At 40.3% G+C, this 22,747-nt stretch overlaps 1 protein-coding gene across 1 annotated transcript; it reads left to right on the top strand.

Moving 5' to 3' along the window:
• The first annotated feature begins 589 nt into the window (after window positions 1–589).
• On the top strand, window positions 590–22,537 carry LOC145441871 (F-box-like/WD repeat-containing protein TBL1XR1). Its single transcript, XM_080319820.1, has 13 exons — window positions 590–10,514; window positions 11,564–11,709; window positions 12,960–13,332; window positions 15,074–15,233; window positions 15,362–15,518; window positions 15,900–15,963; window positions 16,048–16,206; window positions 16,504–16,625; window positions 16,692–16,766; window positions 17,232–17,359; window positions 18,019–18,184; window positions 18,640–18,741; window positions 20,371–22,537. Exons 1-13 carry the CDS (start codon window positions 10,448–10,450, stop codon window positions 20,395–20,397), a joined length of 1,746 nt encoding a protein of 581 aa, XP_080175946.1. The 5' UTR covers window positions 590–10,447; the 3' UTR covers window positions 20,398–22,537.
• Window positions 22,538–22,747: the final 210 nt, after the last annotated feature.

Below are 22,747 nucleotides of genomic sequence, written 5' to 3'. Positions count from 1 at the left end.
CATTCGTGCCGAATATCGAGAACAGTATCTGTGATGTAAATAAAGTTTGTATTGTGTAGCTCATTTAAGTTTTGACATCCGATGGTGAGGCAAGATTTCCGTCACTTTTTGTTCATTTGAATTCTCGCTGTGAAGAGCATCGACCAAACATGTATGATTTTACCGAAATTGAGGTCCTTGGTAGATCACAAGAATGTCCTTTACGATGGTAAAGTATAGGGCGTTACCATATTTTTAGGCGAGGGGATTGTCCTTCACTACGGACCGATAAACTGTTTCGTTTCTCCGACACGGCATAGTGCTCTCCCCTTCGGTATTCTTCAGTGGTTGCGACCAAGTAAACATTGTGTGCTGACGTTGCGATGGTATGACGCATTTGTTCGAATTGTAGTGGTGGGTGTGCTTGCGCGCGCATTCACAAATGTAAATAGTCTGCTTTTTTTCCTCGCAGGATTACGCGGGAGGTGATGCTTATCGCTCCTCTCGAATGCAATAAAGAGATCAAATCCTCTCTCTTTATTACATGCGCCAACTCTTTCTCGCGACGGTTTCTTTATTATATTTCCATTGCTAGTCTGTATTTTGCCTCAACGCCATGCTGTATGGCCTGATGAATGGTGGAATGTAATTTTAGGTTAATATTGTAGCCCTTGCCCTGTTTTTCGAATGGATGTGGATTCGAACCCGGATTTTTCGTACCGTCATGTTACTTGGAATGTGACCTGTGAAGATGATTGAGATTACTGAAGAGATTGGCATTTGTGACTGGACACAGCTCTCAAAGGATCTAATTGACAGACCATTATGTGAAGCATCACAGAGGGTAGCTATGCTTTTTCATTTGCAATGTGTTTTTGGTCGCTTATGGTTGTGATATTATCCGTGCTATTTATATGATTGTGAATTTTAAATGAACTTTACGCTTATGTATTGTGATATGTTGGAGATGATGTTATTGCAATTTTCACTGATTCTATGGAAGCTTTGGTTTTTGCTTATTCGGCTGATTTTATAGTATTGTTATTGTAATATTCTAGGTTGCATTTTTTGTACCTAACCCTGATACAGTAATATGCTATGCCACTGTGCTAATCAAATCTGCATATTGCCAACATTGTATTCACGTTGAAGGCAGTAGGCTAGTGATAAAGTCAATTGTTGACCATAGAAAATGCTAGTGCTTGCTTCATGTATGGCTGCACTATTACAATGGTAATAGGTTGACTTTTGATTGATAGATTAATGGCATCAAGCATCAATAACCGTGATCTTGGTTCTGCTTATGACCTGGGCTATGTATTTATCTCTTTTATTGTATTTATGTCATTTTGTCATAAAATCTCTCACTCTCTCTCACTTCATGGTCTAATAAATCTCACTGTAAAAATAGCCACTTAGGGTGCAAAATCTCGTGAATTCTCCTGATTATGCACTATAGTCAACAAATTTCAAGAGTTGTGCGAAGCATTGTTCAAGCCCTAATTATAGGGATGGATCACTTTTATGTCAACAGTCTTACCCCAATTCATTGTTGATTTCCTAAATGTGAATTGTGATGGCTGACTTGGAGGCCTTTAGGACCCCTCCTTGTCGATATCAAAAATGTGTTGTGTATATATTGATTTTTGTTATGTTGGTGTGATGTGTGGCCAATCAAGATTGTATATAGTTAACTGTCTTCACGTCTGAATCTAGTGAAAATCTAAATGTTCTCCACTCTCTAGTGAACTTTCTCATTTTTGTGTGAGAAAGGAAACCATGTCTTAGTGTTTTTAAAGGTTATCGAAGGTTGCTTTGTAGGCCTTCAAATCCACAAGAGCTTACTTATTGGTACATGAATTTGTGTTGTCCATTGCAAATTCTCAATTCCAAAGTTTTTCAATATCAAGGGTGACTAATGACAATGTATTATAAGTATTCTGTTAGTGTTAAACTTGATTATAGTTTGTGTCAGAAGGGTTATTTTGTTAATGCTTAATGTGATATATTTCATTCTATTGAGCTGATTTGCTTTATCTTTTATTGGCCAGGCTGGGATGGTTTGCTTACAACTTTCGTTCAATATTGGAACATATCCCAGATTTTAAATTGGTTTTATTCAATTAGGTTATTTATATTGGTCCATTGATTTACAATCAGCAGTGTTCATTGTGAGTTGCATAGACTGACAGTCATCTGTGATTCTGTGCTATGAACAATCAATCGGTATTGAAACATATGGTAGTGAATCTTGATGGTTCTTAATTTTCTGAAAACACATCTAATTCCATGCTTTAAGGCTTCTGTAGTAATCTATTTTTGACTCCATTAAAGGGAAAATACCAATACTATGCTATGCTGTTGCCGTTCATGACAAGTCATGTTTTTTATTGTTGAATTGCTATCATTGTGAGATGCTGTTAGACCTATCAATCATATCATGCAGCTAAATTACTGTGAATCGAAAGTCGTGCTTAACCATTCACCCATTATTATTGCTCTGAAAAATTCAGAGTAAGAACTTCAGTGAAGTACGGATGCATATATTTTCAGAGAAAATTCCTTTGATTTGCAGAGCATAGTCTGAGCAGACATTGAACTTTGTATTGTGCAGTTTCTTATGGCATACTTGTCAGCAAGTTTCTTCAATGTGACCTCTCTAGTTTTTGGTCGACTATTGTTTGCCATTGGTAGTTGGTATGCTCGCGTCAGCACTGTGGTAGTGGAGTGTGTAATTTTATGGGTGTGTCAACTCAACAAATCTTTTCCCATCACAAACAAAATGTTACTGAGATTCGTTCCATGGTTTGAACTGCTCAAGTATATTTAAGCCTAGTAAATGTTGGCATTTTGACCGAAGTTTGCTCTTTTTGGCCATTTCTAAGTCTAATTTAATAGTTTTACTTGGGGTAATGTGGAATATCTGAGTTCTTTAGAGTTACTTTACTATAATATTCAAGCATTTCATGATCAGTTTTATTTCGTAAATACAGCCTTGCATTTGAATTCGATAAATTCAGGTTGCTGACGATGCATGGTGATATTATTGCTGATTGATATCTGATGATTGATTATAACCGAAGATATAGTTCTATTATACAACTGCATCAGAATTTCTTTTTGGTCAGATTTTATTACTGATTTAGATGGCGTTTTGCCACTGCCAACTTACAATTTACACCCTCTGTCCTGTTGTTTTTGAACTTGAGCATACATTCAAGTACCGTAACCGGTTTACTCAGTAGCAGCAGCAATGTTGTTTAGTTAGAGTGAGATTGTACATTCCAATTGCATGTAGGCCTACGTCAAACAGCAGATACGCAATCCAGACAACATAACTGCATATGCTTCCTCTGCGTTCCTTGCTCAATAATTATGAATTGCTTGTAGTGTGCTATCAGGAATGTCAATTTGACAGTGACGTATTGATCAAACTACAATACCATCCTATGGCCATCTTATCAGTTGCCACACTGCGGTACATTGTAGATGTATTTCATATTCTGTTGTGGGAGCAGAATCACTGTGCAATTCTGTTCATGTTCATGTATTGTGAAAGATTTAATTGATCAGTCCAGTCATGTGAATTACGACTAAGGTTTCCATATGGTGTAGTAATGGCTGGTATTATAATGGCTAGTACGGTAATCATCCAGTTATTTCATGCCAATTTCCTTGACTACAAAATTGTCCTCAAATCAGATTGACCTAGTCCTCATCTAGTGAAGATTTATACTGATATTTTTGGTATGCCGGTTCAGGCATTTGGCAGTCGATCTTTAGTAGCAGTCGTTTCATTACTGTTTGGTGATTGCGGGTTCCTTTGTTCCAAGTAAATTCCCCTGTTTCAGTTGATAATGGGACCATATCATATTCCCAACACAACTGTTTCCTTGCCCTATCATCCAGAGACTTGGTGTAGGTGAAAGGAAGTTTGCCTCAACTTGTTTGTCTGGCAGTTCCTTTTTTCTCGTCCTCACTCCTTTTTATCCGTGATGCCTATTTCTCTCTTTATTTTATATTCATCTCCCATTACCAGATTGCGTAATATGCTATGGTTCCATGTCATCATTGATGTAACTGTATGTATTCACAAGATTGAAGAGAGATGGATATGTGAAACTATCCGGCCTTGAATAATGTGATAATATACGATTTTGCAACAAGAACTAGCCCAAGAACTAGCCGTATTTTGTGATATATTTTTATCTATTTGATGTTGACCTTTGTTGAAACTTTTACACCATATTTTCCATTTTTCCGATATAGCATACTATCAATTGCAATGCATGATTTTTTGTGTGCCTCCCTGTGACAAAGATTGATGCCACCTAGAGTTGAAATCTTAGAATAGTGTAGTCTGCAAATGGTATGTTTGCTTCGAATATTTGTGACATCATACTTTGTGATACGAATGTTGATATATAATGTTCTTTCCAATTTTTTACTAGATGCTGGTGATTACCCCCATCGAGTGTCAACCAAAAATATTCTGGTTCATTTCTATAAGTATATACTGTTCAATTGTATATTGAAGTTCTATACCACCAAGAACCTATTCGCACACGTCTGTGTAAATTCCGACTACTCATTTGAATAACCACTTGTTTCCATTTTCTGCAACCTGTGCCATATTGAACTGCTAATAATTGGTTTTACTTATCAATTTCATCAGGTTGGGAATTTATTGAACCAATGAAATGGATGTACTATGGAAATTATGCTCTGTAATAATCAGCTTTTTAGTAAGTGTCAGTTAGGTTCCGAATTGTCATTACAGGCATACAAGACAATTGTAGACCTTTGATATAGTTTTGCCTCAGGTGAGCTTGTACCTTTCAAAAATAAATTGCTTCATATCTTTCACTCATGTTATTTGAATGCGTAGGTGGTCATCAATTCCATGTTCCTGCATCTCTATGTTATGCATGTATGTATATATTATAGCAAGCCAATGGTTTCATGTGTCTGCTGCAGTAGATCATTATTGTGTCGAGTATCACCACTGTCTTAAGAAATGCAATGAAAAGAGCCTTAGTGACCGTGAACAAGGCGCCACTGCTGTTTGATTGTTCAAAAGCCAGTGTATCTAAATCCAGTTGGTTATTTTATACATGTGGACTTATCCTGCCCCAAGTGAAAATGTCATCCTTGAAATTTGTGTCACGACTAATGTGTGTTATCAACTGAGGTGATCTTTTCCCTTCTTGAATAAAGTATATACCGGTACTGAATGAATACCCTTGTTGCATATTTTGTATATGAATATTTTTTTAAATTTTCAATATGAATTGATGAACTAGGGAGATGCTATTGTTTAAATTGCGGTTGAGATTGTAAACGGTGTTATGTGATATGCTGGTAATCTTGCTATCTACCTTATTCTGATCTTATTTTGTGTTGGCTTGTAGTAATCGGTTATGCGCTGAGAATATGCAGGGCATGCAGTAAATGGGAAATTGGCATCATATCCTATGGATGTGACAAATAGGAATTGTATGTGGTGATGCACCTTCATTCTGCACGTCTGATGATTTGCTTACACGTCACTTGCACACTATGTAGTATAGCTATTTCCAAACATATGAAATGTTAAATGATCACTTCTGTTACATTTGGTAATTTAACCTTGGTATTTGGTGCTGTAAGGCACTCGAGTGTGTACTGTATAGATGTTGTCAGGAAATATCAACCATGCTTGGTTACTACATGAGACAATGAGACATTACATCTAGGCGTGGTGGGACTTTGTTGTTCAAAACAACTATTGAAAAAGCCTTAGGCTAAAATTGAATTTAGCGGTATGTAGTAATGGTAGATGAGCCGACAACCATTTAGCCTTTAGGCCACAGCCAGTAGGATTTTGACAATCTCATCAAATATTTTTGATATCGCACTGTGTAACACATATCACAGGATGCGAAACAGGTTGAACCATATCATTTTAGGATCACGATCTTCTGTTTCTACAGTGCTCTCTGTTTCTAAAGTGCTAATTTAACACTGGTGCCTCTCAGTAATGATTATTATTGGTGTAATTAATAATTGGAATCACTAAACAAAGGAATGAGTAGTGAGTATTGCGTACTCTACCAACACACAATCTCGGTTACCTGTTATCAAATAATGAATACGGGTCGGTCAAACTGATTCGTATTGAAATCAACTTATATAGCCGAGGCCGACTAACCTGACATGATATAAGTGTGAATTCGAAACTAAGTCTACTTCTGATCGTCAGATGCTTGAGGCACGGGAAAACTGTGTACTAGGTCTTCTGCCTTGTTGAGCTGTTGAAGTCTGTGTCGTGCATCATAGGTAAAATCGGATGCATGATAATTTGTGAACTTCAGATTGGCAGAAAATATTGATTGATTGATATTCGATATTTGACAGTTCTCCATCGGTCCACAAGATCAAAGGTCAAACACCAGTTGTTCTGTTTCTGCTGATAGTAAATTCAATATTAAGAATGTTTATATTTTACCTGGGGTGAAAGCTCTGTTTTGGATGCTTTTAAATGAATAAATAGTTTCTAGCTTTATGCACTGGTAGAGCTTGAAAATATGTCACATCAATTATTATCAATCATCACTGGGTTCCTTTCTCCAGCTATAACCAATATGGGTGCAGTACCTGTGTATAGTATAGCCTATAGATAACATTCACTTATGACTTTCGCAATATACACTATTCATTTTTTCATCACTGCTTTTGAGTGTTGTTTCCTTGCTAAGTAGAAAGGACTCACATGATCCAAAGAGGATGACTAAATTTGAATAATTCAATGTTTTACACTGTGGATTGCGCTACTATCAGTATGTCATTCTTTGACTCAACAAGTCAGATTGGACAACATGGATTTATTAAGTGGTGAACCTGTATGACCCTTTTCAGAACTGACTGTGCAGTAGAATACTCTGTACTTGCAGCCATTCAGAATTAATGAATAGGTTTTTACAGCATTGGTATCTCGTGTACAACAGTGTATTCTGACTAGATCAAAGCACTTTCTGTAAGTGAAGTAATTTAGCGCTGTAGTGTTGAGTAATTATATGAAATTGATCAATTAGGCCCCTTCCGCAATTTGCGTTGTCAACCTATTATTGATTGGCTAGTTTCCACTGTTCTTCGTTTTGTATAAGAGTCCTTGGTATGTTTTATACTTTCACGTTACTGGTAAGTTTTCTTATACATTTCAAAGTGTCATTGGTTGCTATTGAAACTAACTGTATTACCAGTCCATTGGCAACTTGTGATGGTTTCCTCACTTTGCTGCTGTCTGGTGTAGGCCCATCATTTCATGGCTGTATCAAGCGGAAAAGAAATGAACTCTGCAGCTGCATGCAGTCTTTTAAATAATCACATTGGGACGTTGGATCCATTAGGCTATGTCACTGGCTCACAGCAGACTGGCAGTGTGAGGAATTCCATCCCAATGTAAATTGTTATTGCTGTAAAGAGATGAAGCATTGACATTTGTGACTTATAATCCTTTTGCTCTGAGCAGTTTTCCTGTTAAGTAGATATTTTGACTTTGAACTGGTATTCTGCTGCCTTGAGCAGGTTAGTGAGTAATAATTTGGCTATAAACATTGTAAGAAAATTACCCATCCTTGCAGTATCATGTGTGATTGATATCTCACGCTTCATGTACCAGACCTATGTTTTTGTGAGTACACGGCCATGTTCTATCCCTTCAGAAGGTTGCAGTGGCCTTATCATACCATATTTACTGTATAATGGTGTATTTGCAATGTATAGTCCTCAGTAAATATAGTATGTGGTATAAGTAGGTTAATATTCAGCTAGGTAGGCTTATTGATTTCCAATTGCTTGAGGGCTTTTATTAGAACTTGAGTAGATGGTTAACCCTTTTGAAACCAACCACACATGTTCTATTATTAGCTGCAGGGCTTGATTCTGATACTCAGTTCAAATCGACTTCAACATTTTACAAGGGTCTTTTCAATACCTGTCAAATTGTTGGATTTTCATCGAGAGCAAGTGTTAAGTGCATGTTAGTGTGGTAACAGGAATGCATTGAAGCGGTGCTGGCTATGTAACAAAGCTTGCAGTTAAAGTATAACCGGAAAAGGGATTTACGGGTGAAGAAATTGCCTTCATTCCATGACTTGACAAATTTGTGCTTTGTTTGTGCAAATGTCTGGGCATTTCTGGTTATTGCACCTGAAGAGCTATAAACTTATGCCGCGATTTGTTTATGTTATTACATTTTAATCCAGGCCTGGTTTCATCAAGAGACTGCTGTCTGCACTGATTAAACCACACCCTGAGTACAAATATGTAGTTCAGACTTCGTTGGTATGTCTATGTATCCTTGTGTTGTTTTATTAAAGAATACATCGGTGATCTTACGTTACTTGAATTATTACTGGTACTAATTGCAAACTATATCCTCAGTCCTCAGATGTTGATTCATGGTTGGTAATGGTATCAATTGAATTGAATTGTAATATGGCCATCTAGCCAAATTGCACCGTATATATTCAATGTTCTGACTATTTTGCTGTGACTTTCTTTATGTATTTTGCAACGACTCATTTCGCAGAAACAGTCTGTTCTTGAACTATATGTCTGTTCAAAGTGTGATCTTGAACAGTGCTAAAATCTGGCTCTAGCAGAGTTCAATAGGAACCAATAAGGTTCCAATGAACCGTATAATGACACTGGAGTATTGCAATAGCAGTTGATGCCAAATGCCGACAAGGTATTCTCTTTCATGCGATATTTGTGAATTGCGTTCGCTTAGAGCTCGCTCGTTTTGTGTAAATGAAGGTTACAGCATTCTTGATGATCTGTAACAACCGCGATTGACAGTGCTTCCCGTGATTTGTAGTAATGTTTGCGCGAAATACGATTGGTCAAGATGTGTAGCCGCTAGTTTGTGTTGAATCGGACGCGATTATCCAAGCTTAAATTCGGCGTGATACCGGAGGAAAGCGTTATACAGTCCGTCACTTGTCAGTGTCATTAGCTTGCCCGAAAGCGGCGTTGCGGAAAACGTTTTCCATTGTGATGGTTTGATTGCTTGATAGCGACGACGCAATACTACGCTAGAGGGTTAACGCGCGTTTCGTCATTCCCAGTGCGAGAAAAAATAATCCGGCGACGGCAAAACACGGTTTCGCGGTCTTTTAATAAAGAGAGAGGGCGATAGGAACCGTTCGTTACCACTCGGCGCGGTCGCACACGAAGAGAGAGGGAGAGAAAGAGCATTTGTGGTCACGCGTAAAGGAGGGAGAGCTTTTAAATACGGAGTGGGATTAACGAGTGGTTGCGTCCATTGACTAAAGAGAATCGTGTGTTCGTTTTTAAAAATAGCCATGTTCGTTCGCTGAGTATCGCATCCCCTCGCGTTCGTAATGGTTTCGCCCAGTACGTGGCGCGAGTTTATATGGTATTTGAAGGTCAGCCCAGAACTAGCACGATGCACTTCGGTAATATTCCCGTGTTACTAAGCCGTCGTTTGCACTGCATCCATGTTTGAATAAGAGCGACGGAAATTCCACCTGATCTCAGGAATTCACACAGTAAACCCTCTGGTTTGTGACGTTCGTGGCACAAAGGATTGGTAACATGGGCGTCGTCATCCACGTGTTCGTTAATGACGTACCCGCGATGTGTGCATGCCATGAAGGCTTGAGCAACTGTGCATGAATATTAGCACTCTCGTGCTGACATAGCCATTGCTTGAACTGCTAGGTTAGAAGCATCTTAATAACACACTCCCCTCTGCTTGAGCAGCTTCATGTGCTGTACTCACACAACCCTTGTCAAAGATAATATGTTTCAGTTTGTATGAATTCTGTGTTAAGTGTTGATGGATGTTTGTTATAGCTGTTGGCAGGAAAATATAATTTCAACCTTGTCCGGGGCGTGGCTCAATGAGTACATCCAGCTGAAATTAATTTCATAGTGTCACTTACAATCTAACTCTGCACAAAACTTTCTTGATTTTGCCATAATGATAGTGTTATTGCCCGAAAACAGTTCTGTTACAATCACAGCTACTGTTTATGATTTGGTTATTCACATACAATTGTCTGTAATAATAGGTTACATGATAGTGCAAGCATTTTCTTGCAAATTGATGGGGTGTTCAGGCGAGCCCAGCAATTCCTACTTTGCAAGCCTATGAAAATGCATTTTATGCCTGATGAAACACATACTTACGTTTGGGTGAGCCCAGCAATTCTTACTTTACACCGCTTTTAAAAATTCATTCTGTACCCTATAGAACAGATACACTTATACTAGTGCTACTAGACAAAGGTACTGTTTAAATTGTAGTGTACTGCACTGTTGCTTGAACTTGGATATATAAAGAACTTTGACGGATATGGATAAGTGACTCGGATTTTATGTTGAACGGTTCTCTGCTAATTGGATACGTTGATGCAGACGAGAAAAGTAACTGACTATTAAAAGGACCGGAGTAATTTTGATGCTGAACATGAGCATAACGTCAGATGAAGTCAATTTCCTTGTTTACCGTTACCTTGAAGAGTCTGGTGAGTTGGCATGAATTAACTTCTTATTATTGAGGGTGTTATGATTGAATTGCTGTTAACACGCTAGGCTACTGCAGCATGCTGTCTGCAGCTTACCATAACATGTGTTTCTACCAGAATCACAGTACATCCTGTATGTATTAATTACTGATCTTTTTGTGTTGAAGTTTTGTCGTGTTGGAATCTGCAGCCTTCAAGCATGATTCTATTTCCACTAGCTGTCTCTGTGCGAGTATTCTGAGTATTGCTATGTATTACTAAAATATTGATTGTTGATTTTGACTTGAAATGAACTGGACGATATTCTCCCTTGTGTGATGTTTGCGTTTCTGATTGACTTTGCCAACCACTAAACTCTGAAATTGGTTGGTGTGGGTTCTGGCTGGTGTACCAGAAATGCTTTATGCGGGCGAATCTTTGCCGTTATCATGTTTCTTTTTTCATCTGGTAACTTTGCCCTCTTGGTCAGGGTCAATAAAGAAAATTGTAATCTACAGGTAGCTGAATTTCATGTTGATCTGACAAAACACGGCTCTAAGACACACACACTTTAACCCCAAATTTTTGATGTTTTGTGATATATGAAATGGGATTGATCTTGATCATTGGGGTTGCAACCTTTAATAAGCGGGTCAGGTTTTTAAAATGCGGTGAATCTGTGGGTCACATATAGGCTTTCTAGTATCTGCAATGCCTATCATCTCTGGGAAATTGTAATAGTGATCATAAGACTGCCAATCAAATTCGATATCGAATTCAATAGCGATCGTGAGTGGTTTTATGGCAATCTCACAAATGTTTCAGATCATATAATAAATTTGGTCTTACATATTTATTCGTAAATTCAGTGTATCCATATTATGGCGATTTAATTGGTTTTGTCCCTTGACCTAGCTCACACCGTGTGCGGGCAGCATAATTTTTCTACCGCAGATTGCAAACCCTCGCTCTAGGCTACCGTTTTAACAAAATCTTTCTAATGACAAGGCTGAAGGGCTGAATATGATGCTGTTGGCATTCTATTTGTTTTTCATTATTTTGTATTTCAGGGTTCCACCACAGCGCGTTTGTCTTCAGTTTGGAGAGTCATATCGGTCAATCAAATATTAACGGCGCACATGTCCCATCAGCAGCTCTAATTTCTATCATCCAAAAAGGTTTACAGTATGTTGAAGCCGAAATAAGCATCAATGAAGTGAGTTTGTACTTATTGCCTTTATAAGGATTTTGCCTAGTGCCGCATGAGGCTTTCTGCTCCATATGCGGCATGCGTCACGCAATGCATGTCTGTTACTGTATAAACAAATGCGTACTACTTCCTTTGTTTGGTGTAGTTGGCGTTTCTTGTCTGAAATCTGTTCTAATAGTAGATGTGTCAAGACATTTACCAAAAATCTTTCCAGATCACTCGGTGCAGATTTCCACCACTGTCAACTGAAAAGTTTTAACTTCAAATAATTCATGGGACTACTGATCGTTCAGATATCTATGCATTTATGCTTTGTATTTGTATATTTTTGGTGGAACCGAATAGATTCTCACTCTATCTATATAATAATAATAATAATATCAGGGTTTTTATCATTGTTAAATAATATACAGCTATTAGATGCAGCAGATGACCACTTTCAATTATTATTATTATTGCTCAGTTCTGGTCAGTATGTAAGTAAACACGGCAAAAAATGAAAACTGGCATATGTGACCTCCGTTACTATTCAATAGATAGAAGAGCTGGTGATTTTGTCTCTGCTGATGATTTGTCGGTTAAAGCAGTGGTTCTAAACCTTTTGTCATATCTCTACGTTGGATTATTCCGATTTCAACAAATAACTGCCTCTGGTAGGAATCCGAGTGTGGCTGTTGTGAAAAAACAGTGAGACTTTGCCAAAAAATTGCACAGAAGGCAAAGATAATTTTTGCGGTAGTGAAGGAATTTGACCCAATACTGGGAAGGCCTCCACATGTTAAGAACCACATTTCAGTAGGATGTAGAAATTCTTCGGTCTTTTTTGTTGTGCCTGTCGAAGAATTGAACGTATGCTCTTGGAACTTTTTTGATCGCAAACGCCATCAAGTTTTATGGGCAGTTGCATCTGCATGCACCGTAAATTTCAAAATCCGATCACTAATAAAAAGAGGTCTACACTTTCTGGCCCAATCATCTCGATATGAGCTATTTGAAACATGTCATCTGTTCAAGCACAACTCTATTCTGGTTAGCCTAAAATGGGCCAACATGTGATTAGACAAGGTAGTCACTTTCACAGTCTGACTCGTGGCATCATTGCCAATGGATAATCTGGTTTTGTAGTTTGATTTATATTTAAACATCTCGCTTTCACCAGTTTCACGGCCACCCTGAAACAAGTTTGCGAACCCCAGACGTTGGCTTGTTCCGCGGATGCATCTTGCGATCAATGACACGATTCTTCTTCGTTCCAGGACGGGGTGATATTCGAAGAAAGGTTCAGTGAAAGCTTGTCTCTTGTCGACGCAGTCATGCCAGACGTCGTGCACGCCAGGCAGCAACAGTTGCGCGAGAAGATCACGGCGCACAAGCTGCAGCAAGAGCAAGAGCAGAAAGCGCAACAAAAGAACTCTGAAGAGACGACGAACAATGTCAATATGATGTCGCAAGAGGGCGGCGATGCGTCCGTTGCGCCTTTGACGAACGCTTCCGCAATGTCGCAGTCGTCGAGTATGACGGCTAATAATTTGAACAGTGCTATTATCTCGTCTGTTACCTCTGCTACCTCAACCGCTATTAAACAGGAACCACAAGTTAACGGAGACAGTGGGAATACGAACGGACTAGGTAGGAAATCGCATGGAAATGATAAACGCGCTAACCGCGCTGAGGATTCGCAAAAATCCCATGCGAAAAATAAATCTCCCTACCGTAAGCACGATAAGCACAAGTCCCATGGAAAGAATAAATCTCCCCACCGTTCCCAAGATACGCAGAAGTCCCACGGAAAAAAGGAATCTCCCTACCGTAAACACGATACGCAGAAGTCCCATGAAAAAAATAAATGTCCCTACGGCATGCAGGACTGGCAATTTTCAGTTCGGCAAAGTTCGAGCTCTAAGAAAACCTTCAATAGCCAGAGCACGGAATCTACATCGAGAGGTTCCATGAATAAGTAGTCGTGACGGTTCGTTTCTTGAAGCTAGCGGTATTTTTTTCGCCGACCTTGGCGCAGGGGGTCATGGATTTTATAAAAGTCACTTTGACGTCATTTTTATTGATCGATTTTCTGGCCAGTATGTAATGCGAGGGGATATTATAGTTTGTAGTAAGAACAGTTCGAGTACAACTCGGCTGTATAAAAGAATTGGATAACATCTCGAACCCACAGATTTTAAATTGGTTTGGAGCTGCAGCCCACTTTGGTGCAGGCGTGCACATCTATTCTTGTGATTTGGGCTCCATTCGTAATCAAGATGTGGATTTATGGCAGTATGACATCGGCAGACTTGGTCTGTGGTACGCTGGCATCATGAATACCGCTGTGCTTTTTGATCCAATTGACATAAAAACAGTATGCTGTAAAATAAGTCATGTGTGTTCGACCAGTGCTATTAAATGTTTTTCACATCACTAAGATCAAAGATGCTTTGTTTTTGTCTTTTTGTACTTGCAACGCCGAACTGTCCCAACAATATATTCGCGGTGCCACAGATTAAAAATGCATGTGTGCATGACGAAGACGGTTCACGTTATCCTTGTCCCCACCCGATACTTTTTTGGTTATTTGTAAGTGATTGCATGTTCCTTGGAAGGTTCTCAAATGGTTGTTGCTTGCTAGGGACATCAGTAGTCTCGTTAGTAGTGATGAAATTCAAGCTCCACGCACTGAACTGATATCAGAGAAGCAGGGGTGGGTTGACTGGTTACGAAAGGAAAAGACGAAGACATGTAGCCGTAGGATTTTAGGGGGTTGGTATCAGAAACTGTTGTTTTGCCAGGGTGTGTGGTATTATGGGGAGTCTCATTCTGAAATTGAGTGGATTATGCTTACACAAAACCCTGCTGAGTTCTTAGACGCACAGTAGGGAGATGCACTGGTTACGAAAGAAAAGACGAAGACATGTAGCCGCAGGATTTTGGGGTGTTGGTATCAGAAACTGTTGTCTTGCCAGGGTGTGTGGTATAATGGGGAGTCTCAGTCTGAAATTGAGTGGATGATGCTTACACAAAACCCTGTCAAGTTCTTGAGTAGACGCACAGTAGGGAGATGCTATACCTAGTGCATGGACTAATGCGCTGAAGAATTGATAAGACACAGAGCTCGGCATTATCCGCATTATCCATCTGAGATCGGTCAATTACGATGAGATACTGAAGTAGCAGTGAGTAAGCAAACAACCATTTGAACCCCTTTCGAAACTAGCATTACAGTCACTTCCATTTTCATACGAGAATACAAGTAATTTTCCATCCAAAACATCGTGCAGCCTGGATGTATGATGTAATAGATGCAAGGTGTTCCTAGCTTAATCAATTCCATGGAATCCTTGTTGGACCCGGAGCCTTACTATTTCTATCTTCACAGCTATAAATGAAATGAATTCAGTCCACAACGATCAAATGGAAGTCGATCCTTCGATGAACGACGTTGGTTTGCCGGTAACGAAAGCAACAGTTTTACGAGGGCACGATTCTGAAGTTTTCATTTGCGCTTGGAATCCCACCTGTGATTTACTAGCATCCGGGTAAGCACGCAGTTAGGCTCCTTATAATCAAATTATTTCTGGAAATGGGCCGCCATCATGTCTTTTACGAATTAGTCGGTTAATTGTAGAGGAAAGCACTAACTAGTGATGCTGGTATATTTTGTCAGTTCGGGAGATTCTACCGCTCGCATATGGAACTTGAAGGAAGATGTGCCGTCGTCCGGTGGCGCAGCTATGGGGCAACAACTCGTTTTACGGCATTGTATAAAAGAAGGCAACCAGGAGGTTCCTAGCAATAAAGACGTTACTTCACTCGACTGGAATGTAAGTGATGTTAATAAAATTTTCCCCGTCACTTCAATGTGAAAACGTACCACACCGTTGATAGTATTAGTACAATAGTATTAAAAGAACAAAAACAGTATTTTCACACAAAACGAAAAAGGTTACGATGAATATTTACCGCAAATCATTGCGACTTCTGCTGTGTGAAATTGTGTGTAAGTGACCTCCAGGGAGCCCCGGTTAAGAACTACTGTTCTAATGTCATGGCGGCCTTGTCCTAAATCAATCCCAATCAATTATCCTAAATCAATGCCTCATCGGTACATATGTGGATGATTCGTAACAGATGCAATCGCCAGTTTATAAATGGCATGCTTGTTTAATGAAAGTTATCAACCGTATTGTCAACGCTCTTTGCAGTGTAACGGGACATTATTAGCAACGGGATCCTATGATGGTTATGCAAGAATATGGTCGACTGACGGTAAGAAGTTCAGTAATATCTTCGACATTTCTATCTCTTCGAAATTTTGTGTTGTAAATCTCAAATGATTTATTCTTGGTTCAGGACAATTGGCCAATTTACTCGGTCAACACAAGGGTCCGATCTTCGCCTTGAAATGGAACAAAGAAGGAAACTACATTTTAAGCGCGGGCGTTGATAAGACAACGATAATTTGGGATGCTCTATCGGGAGAATCAAAACAACAGTTTCCATTTCATCAAGGTATATTTTACAGTATTTCCTATGTCTTTTATAAATTGGTAATTCCACATGGTTTATTCAAGTTTCTCATATCTAATCATCCAGCAAATTTGTGGCAAGGCATCCAATTATTACACGTAACGCTACGCTTAATAGAGATTGGAAAACCCCTGGTTCTACCACAGTCGCATTCAGGGGGTCAGACAATTATAATCAATAAAGTTGTAATATCACATTTATTTCTGATATCATCAATGTCCATAGCTATTATTTGAACACTTGTCATTTAAAATATATTGATTATGACGATTTTTTCAGCTCCTGCTCTTGATGTTGATTGGCAAAACGATACCTGTTTCGCCTCGTGTTCCACCGATATGAGCATACACGTTTGTAGGTTAGGGTGCGATAAACCTGTGAAAACCTTTAAAGGACATTCGGTAAGTTTTAGCGCACGTTAGCACGCCTTGAGCGAGCGGAAATCTTACGATCTCAATTTCGTTTAGAATGAAGTAAACGCGATAAAATGGGACCCGTCAGGACGTCTTCTAGCGTCATGTTCAGACGATATGACGTTAAAAGTAAGTGTTGCTTATTTCGATCTATGAAGCGAAAGATCAATTTTCTTTTCAATGGTCCGGTATTTTTAATAACATCCGTGACTTTGGGAGTACTGTGTGATATTTTATCGCATTTTGGTAAAGGAGGAGAAATTTGAATTGGAACATTGAATTTTTAATTTGATGTCTTGTAAAAGAACATTTGTTACTCTACCAATCCTACCTTTTTTGCAAGATGTTTCGTGCAGTACTAACCACCAAGACCGTTGCGGCCCTCGCGCATATAAATTTAATAATATTGATGGCGTCAGATATGGCAATTAGTGTCTTACCCGACCAACCAAACTTCCAGGGTCGAAAAAAAAAAAGAATAATTGCTACGATTGCTACGATTTAGACTTCAGTCTTGAGTGCTCATTCTCGTAGCGTTAATTAAATGCAACGTTATCGAAATCGGTTTCCTCATTCGTATATTCTGCTGTGCAGGTTTGGTCTATGAAACAAGATACATACGTTCACGATCTCCGGGCGCATAACAAAGAGATTTACACCATAAAATGGAGTCCGGCCGGAGTCGGCTCACCGAATCCCAATCAGAATTTGTTACTTGCCAGGTATGTGCTTGTGGGAAATCATTACGAAGTCGCGTCAGCGATTTCTTGGTTTCCCGCCTCCTTACTGTCTCGATGTGCTCGGCCGAAATGGACCCACTACAGCGACTGTCTTTGTGTGGAATGTGACCGTTAAGTTTCGCCGTCGCTGAGTTATTGAGTGATATCTCAATAAGCAGTGATTCTCCACGAGGAATTCTATTTTTGCCGTCTACCTTGCCCACTCATGATATTGAATCATAAATATAACAAGGACTGTCGGTAACTTACCGAGTGACCTTGTTACATCATCGAGTTTTAGTAGATGCTATATTTGATTAAGTTCTTCAACAGAGTCTGGTTTTTTGTATTCATCCCGCCACTACAGTGAAAAAACGAACCGTTTTTACTGTGATCAGCCGGCCGTTGTAGCTCTTTGCCCATCGGCACCATAGAAACACGTTGGTTTGACTAATCTTTGAGTATTTACTGAATTTTCTTTCGCAAGCCGTGCGAGGCTGCTGAATTGACTTGGGTTAATTAAGCTCAACTGCACAATAGGAATATCAGCTTTATATGTAAATCAGTGTTTAGCTGTGAACTTCATACTCCTTTTTCTCATGTGCACGCACGTTTGCTTGGCCCCGTCGGTATTTACAAAACGGTTTGTTTTTCGCGTCCAGCGCTTCTTTCGATTCGACCGTGCGACTCTGGGAGTCCGAACGCGGCACGTGTCTGCACACGTTGACCAGGCATCAGGAACCGGTCTATTCCGTCGCTTTCAGCCCCGACGGGCGATTACTTGCCAGCGGCTCTTTTGATAAATGCGTCCATATCTGGAACACACAGGTACGTACAGGCAATGTTGAGTTCCTGACTGATTCAATTACCGCTCATTTCGATGTTGTAACAGTAAGGTTGACTTGGTAAACTTACCTTACCTTTTTGCAACCACAAGGAAAATAACGTCGGTTAATATGTGATCAAAATCAGTTTTGTACTCGCTCACTGTAACCAAATCATAATGCGGGTTGATTGCAGAAATTTAGGCCTATACAAATATTCTCACCCATGTGCTGAAATTTTGACCCTGCAACGCGGCCAACCGAAGTTTCAAGGCTGCAACAGTGGGATGAAGTATCGAAAGTAGATTTATTGTTGGTGAAGAAGACCGCAGCATTCAATGTTGAAATAATTCACTTCTACTACTCGACTCTAATGCAATTTATACTCAAATCTTTGTGTTCAGCGGTGGCGTGGACTGGGTTTTTGCTTTGAAATTTGACCCCTAAATTCTCGTTCAGACTGGTCACTTGGTTCGAAGCTACGAAGGCACGGGCGGCATTTTTGAGGTTTGTTGGAACGCCGCCGGGACAAAAGTGGGAGCTAGCGCGTCTGATGGAACGGTGAGCGCTTCTTTTGTTATTCCCTGATTAAATACGCTTTTGGGGGCGGCCCCGCATTTGAGGACGCGGTTCAATGAAACGAACGATGGTTGAACATGCGACAATTTACCTTGAGCGTGTGACTATATAGTGTCAAAACTAACACTCACCCTGACGCTAAATCTAACTTCGGGCCACATGCCCTAGTGTTGCATGCTGAAGTATCGCATGCTTGCCTGTCCACTGTCCACGGACGAATGAGTAAGTTCATAGATTGACATTGATAAAATTATTCCTCAATTCACTCGCGCGGATTAATCTTGTCGATTGCAATTCCTGAATCGCAGACGAGATTGCGTTAGGATCTACGACTGCGTAATCCGCTATTTGTTTAAAATATAACAGCGGCTCTTTGACTCTCATGAAAACGATGCATCTTCTGGGGACAGCTTGGTTGCATTTTTTTAAGGGGACTAGCGACCCAAAAAAAACAAAATTTTGATTTTTTTTTGTGGTAAGAAATGATTAAATTGTATCTCTGATGTCACCTTATGGCCATTTTTCACCCAAACAATAACTAAAAACTGCAAAATTTCGATTTTATTTTCCTTTTATAATCGGGGGGGGGGGGGTTGTTCAAGTTCCAACCAAAAGATCGCATGTTTCGTCCGATTACTCTATAAAATATATGGTTTGACAGTTATAAAATATATCTATCTATATTATCTCCCGGGGTACAAATTTGTTAGATTGTTGTCAGTTGGCATTCTGGCACTCATACTCATCCTCACATCGGTAACACTTGTTCATTGACTTTTTACGTTTCAAGTGTTTGATAGTCGTTTTCTCAATTGTAAAATTTTGTTACGTTGCATCACTGCAAACCAAAAATTTGTTTGAAATGTTTGTCGTAAATGCGTCACTCAAGGTTTTTTGAAAAGCTGAGATTCAGACCTGTGCTATGCTAAAAGTTTTTAGTCATAGGCCTACCATGTCAAGAGGTACAGAACGTCACAATAAACTTACAGCAAATTTATGACAAAAAAATGGGATTTTGTTGAATTTTTGAATTTCGAAATGAAATTTCTCCGATATGGGTTGCATGTAATCCTTCAAATTTTAGCATAGCACAGCACTGTCCTATACTTCCTAGAGAAGGCGTTAGATCGGAAAAAGGACTTCACAATATCGAGATTTTGCATTCCCCGTGTAGGTGCATTTTCTGTCCTTGAAATACAAAAAAATCCACAATCTGCAGGGTAGAACAAAAATTTTTGGTTTTTTGTTTATAGCATAGCGACATCTAGCAACTGTGAAAATTTCATGGTGATCAGGGTAGCCATCCGAAATTTAGGTTTTTGGGTTGCTAGTCCCCTTAAATTCCGTTTTCTTGTCTTCTGCCACGAATTTCGGAGCGTCGCGCTGCCATTCATTCGTCCTGTTCCCAATCACAAATCACATCACTATATCACTTCCGGCTTTCTATGTTTTTCGTCTGAATTGTATCCCACATATTCATTCTGCGGATTTAGTACAACGATGATGACTTTGTAGTATAAACTAACTTTCCCAACGTGAACGATATGGCTCGGCCGATGCCACTGTCGAGTTGAAGTTCATCACGGTTTTTAAATCGAGTCTCGTTTTCAGGTTTGCGTCTTGGACCTTCGCAAATGAAATTTAAGCCGGGCGACAATCGTTCGCCGTCGATGGAAATAAAACCGTTCCGGCCGTTACGAGGTCACGATTCCTAATCCGACTCCATCTCGGAGAACTTGCGCGCGATTCGCCGACCGGCGCGGTTACAGTTTCATATAAGCGACTCGCGCGCGAGGCGAGGAACTTGATTTTGTATCGACGAGCTTACTGCCGCGGCTCGGCCCGTGGAGTCGCACGGACAATGGATTTGTCGCCGGGAACGTCAACCGATCGACGCAAGCAATCGAAAAAGAAGGTGTTCCATTTTTAACAGTCGCGCGGAGCAAAAAATCGGCTACAAAATGCGCGTGCCAGTGTGGTTCAAGAAAGAGTTTGTCTTTTTACGGTAATGTGATTTCCTGCCGTTACACGCTTGCAACAACCTGCAGGATACCGGCTGATTTCGGCGCGTGTGTTGTAGTCTGACGGAATAGTTCACAAAAACGCACCTTTCATGTTAGGCCAGTGCTCTTCGACCGGTGTGCAGTAAAATACGCAGGGACGCACCCACCATTACGAAAGTGTATGCAACTGTGCGTGGGCATCGTTACGCTCTAAATTGTGATGTGTCAAAGGTGACAGTGTAGTGACCTTTATGAGCATTAAGTAACAACCAGTCCAATTTCTGCTAATTTGGCAGATAGGCGAGAAAGATCGCGCTTTTTGGTCTTCTTCTGAGTCGTCAGCTCACTTCTAGGGTAACCTGTATAGACTGTGGGTGCGTGAGTTTGTCGCAACAAGTTTGAGTGTGCGCCGTACCGAAAAAGGTTGAAGAGTACTGGTTTAGACGAGACCGTGTTCCCGTTGGCCGATCTCGTGTTTTAAACGCCTCCGAATTTTTCCAACTCGAAAATAGCTATTCGCGACCGGTCGTTACGAAAGTCTCGGCGTGTTTTGCGAAAGAAAAACAGCTGTCCAGTCGCGGTGCCTTGTTTCAACACTCTAGCTCAGGGGTTCTTGAACTTTTTTAATCGCGGACCCCTTCGAGTGTTGTGGGCTGTTTCGCGAACCCTAAAATTTCGGAAGGCAATGACTAAAATCACATCAACCTCAACTCTATTCAGGTAATTCTATGCCTAAAATAAGCTACTAATGACTAGACAAGGTATGTCACAGTCTCACTAACGGCGTCATTGCCGAAGGATAATAATCTGGTTTTGTAGTGTCTTAACGACGTAGTTCAACATTGCCGGTTCACGGAACTCAGTTCAAGAACCCCTGTTCTAGTTCAAAGCGTTCTTACGCGATAGCTGTTCAGCGTATATTTACGTGACGCTGTGTGGTTGGCGAATGTCCATTGTCCATTAACGCGCGAAACTTGGTTGGAAATTGTCTGGACGGTCTGTAGGGGATACAGTCCTTGAGATTGACCGCTTTGATTTCAGTGTATGCTGTGAATGGTTTTATGCTATGCGCGACGATGTCGCACCGTCGCGTTAAGATTTTACCTCTGGATTATTTTCGCCGTGTCGATGGTATCTGCCATCCTCGGCGCGGCGGTCATCCGCTCGACCCGACGAGTCCTTTTTCCTTGCGTTCTTTTTTGCAATTGTTGTCATCCCTTTTCTGACTATTTTCTAGGAAATTTCTCTCCGCGCGTTTGAAGCAAAAGATTTCTATTTCGCATTTTTGCTTCGAAACAATGAAATGCTTCGTTTTTGGCCGGGGCCCGCGTTGGTCGCTGGCGTTCTTGTGTATTGTCGGGCGACGCTCGGATGTAATGGGACTTGGGCAGGTGCAGGGAGATCGTGACACGAATTTTATGTTGTGGAACTGAGATTTTAAACAAGTCACTCACTCAGGCTGAGGAACATTGCTTTGACTAGCCTGATTCTATTTCTATTACCAAGTTCGAAGTGCTACAATAGGGTAGGGTTTATCTCGTATTTCTAGACCTGATCCCGGGTCCCTGTGCCGTCCGAGCCGTACGCCGTGTTCTCTCTGCATAAGACAATGAGCGGCGGTTAGACTCTGTCGATCCTTTTCTACTGACGTTCGTTCGTTTTGATAACAATTAGTGCAAGAAGTGCGTTTGTATTTCATGAGCGTTACGTTTTTTTTCCGTTTCTTGTTTTTTTCTATTTTTCATCGATTCACGAAATAAATTGGCGGGATATTGTTTTTGTCCGAGAGAGGTTTCGTGTAGCGCCAGGTCGAAGCGAAGCTATCGCCGTGATGTTGATGTGTTGGGAGTGACAGATAGTAACGAATGAAGTAGGCTACGTCTGTGCGAATTGCTCCTGCAGAGACAGCGTTATACAGTTTTACTCTTTTCTGCCCAAGACGTGGAAACCAGATTACTTGCCGCTGTCGCCACTACATATTGCTA

The sequence above is a fragment of the Botryllus schlosseri genome, chromosome 6 (genome assembly GCF_051294905.1).
Source record: "Botryllus schlosseri isolate E-star chromosome 6, Bs_hap1, whole genome shotgun sequence".
In the NCBI taxonomy this organism is placed as follows: domain Eukaryota; kingdom Metazoa; phylum Chordata; class Ascidiacea; order Stolidobranchia; family Styelidae; genus Botryllus; species Botryllus schlosseri.
This window is presented reverse-complemented; position numbering and strand designations above follow the sequence as displayed.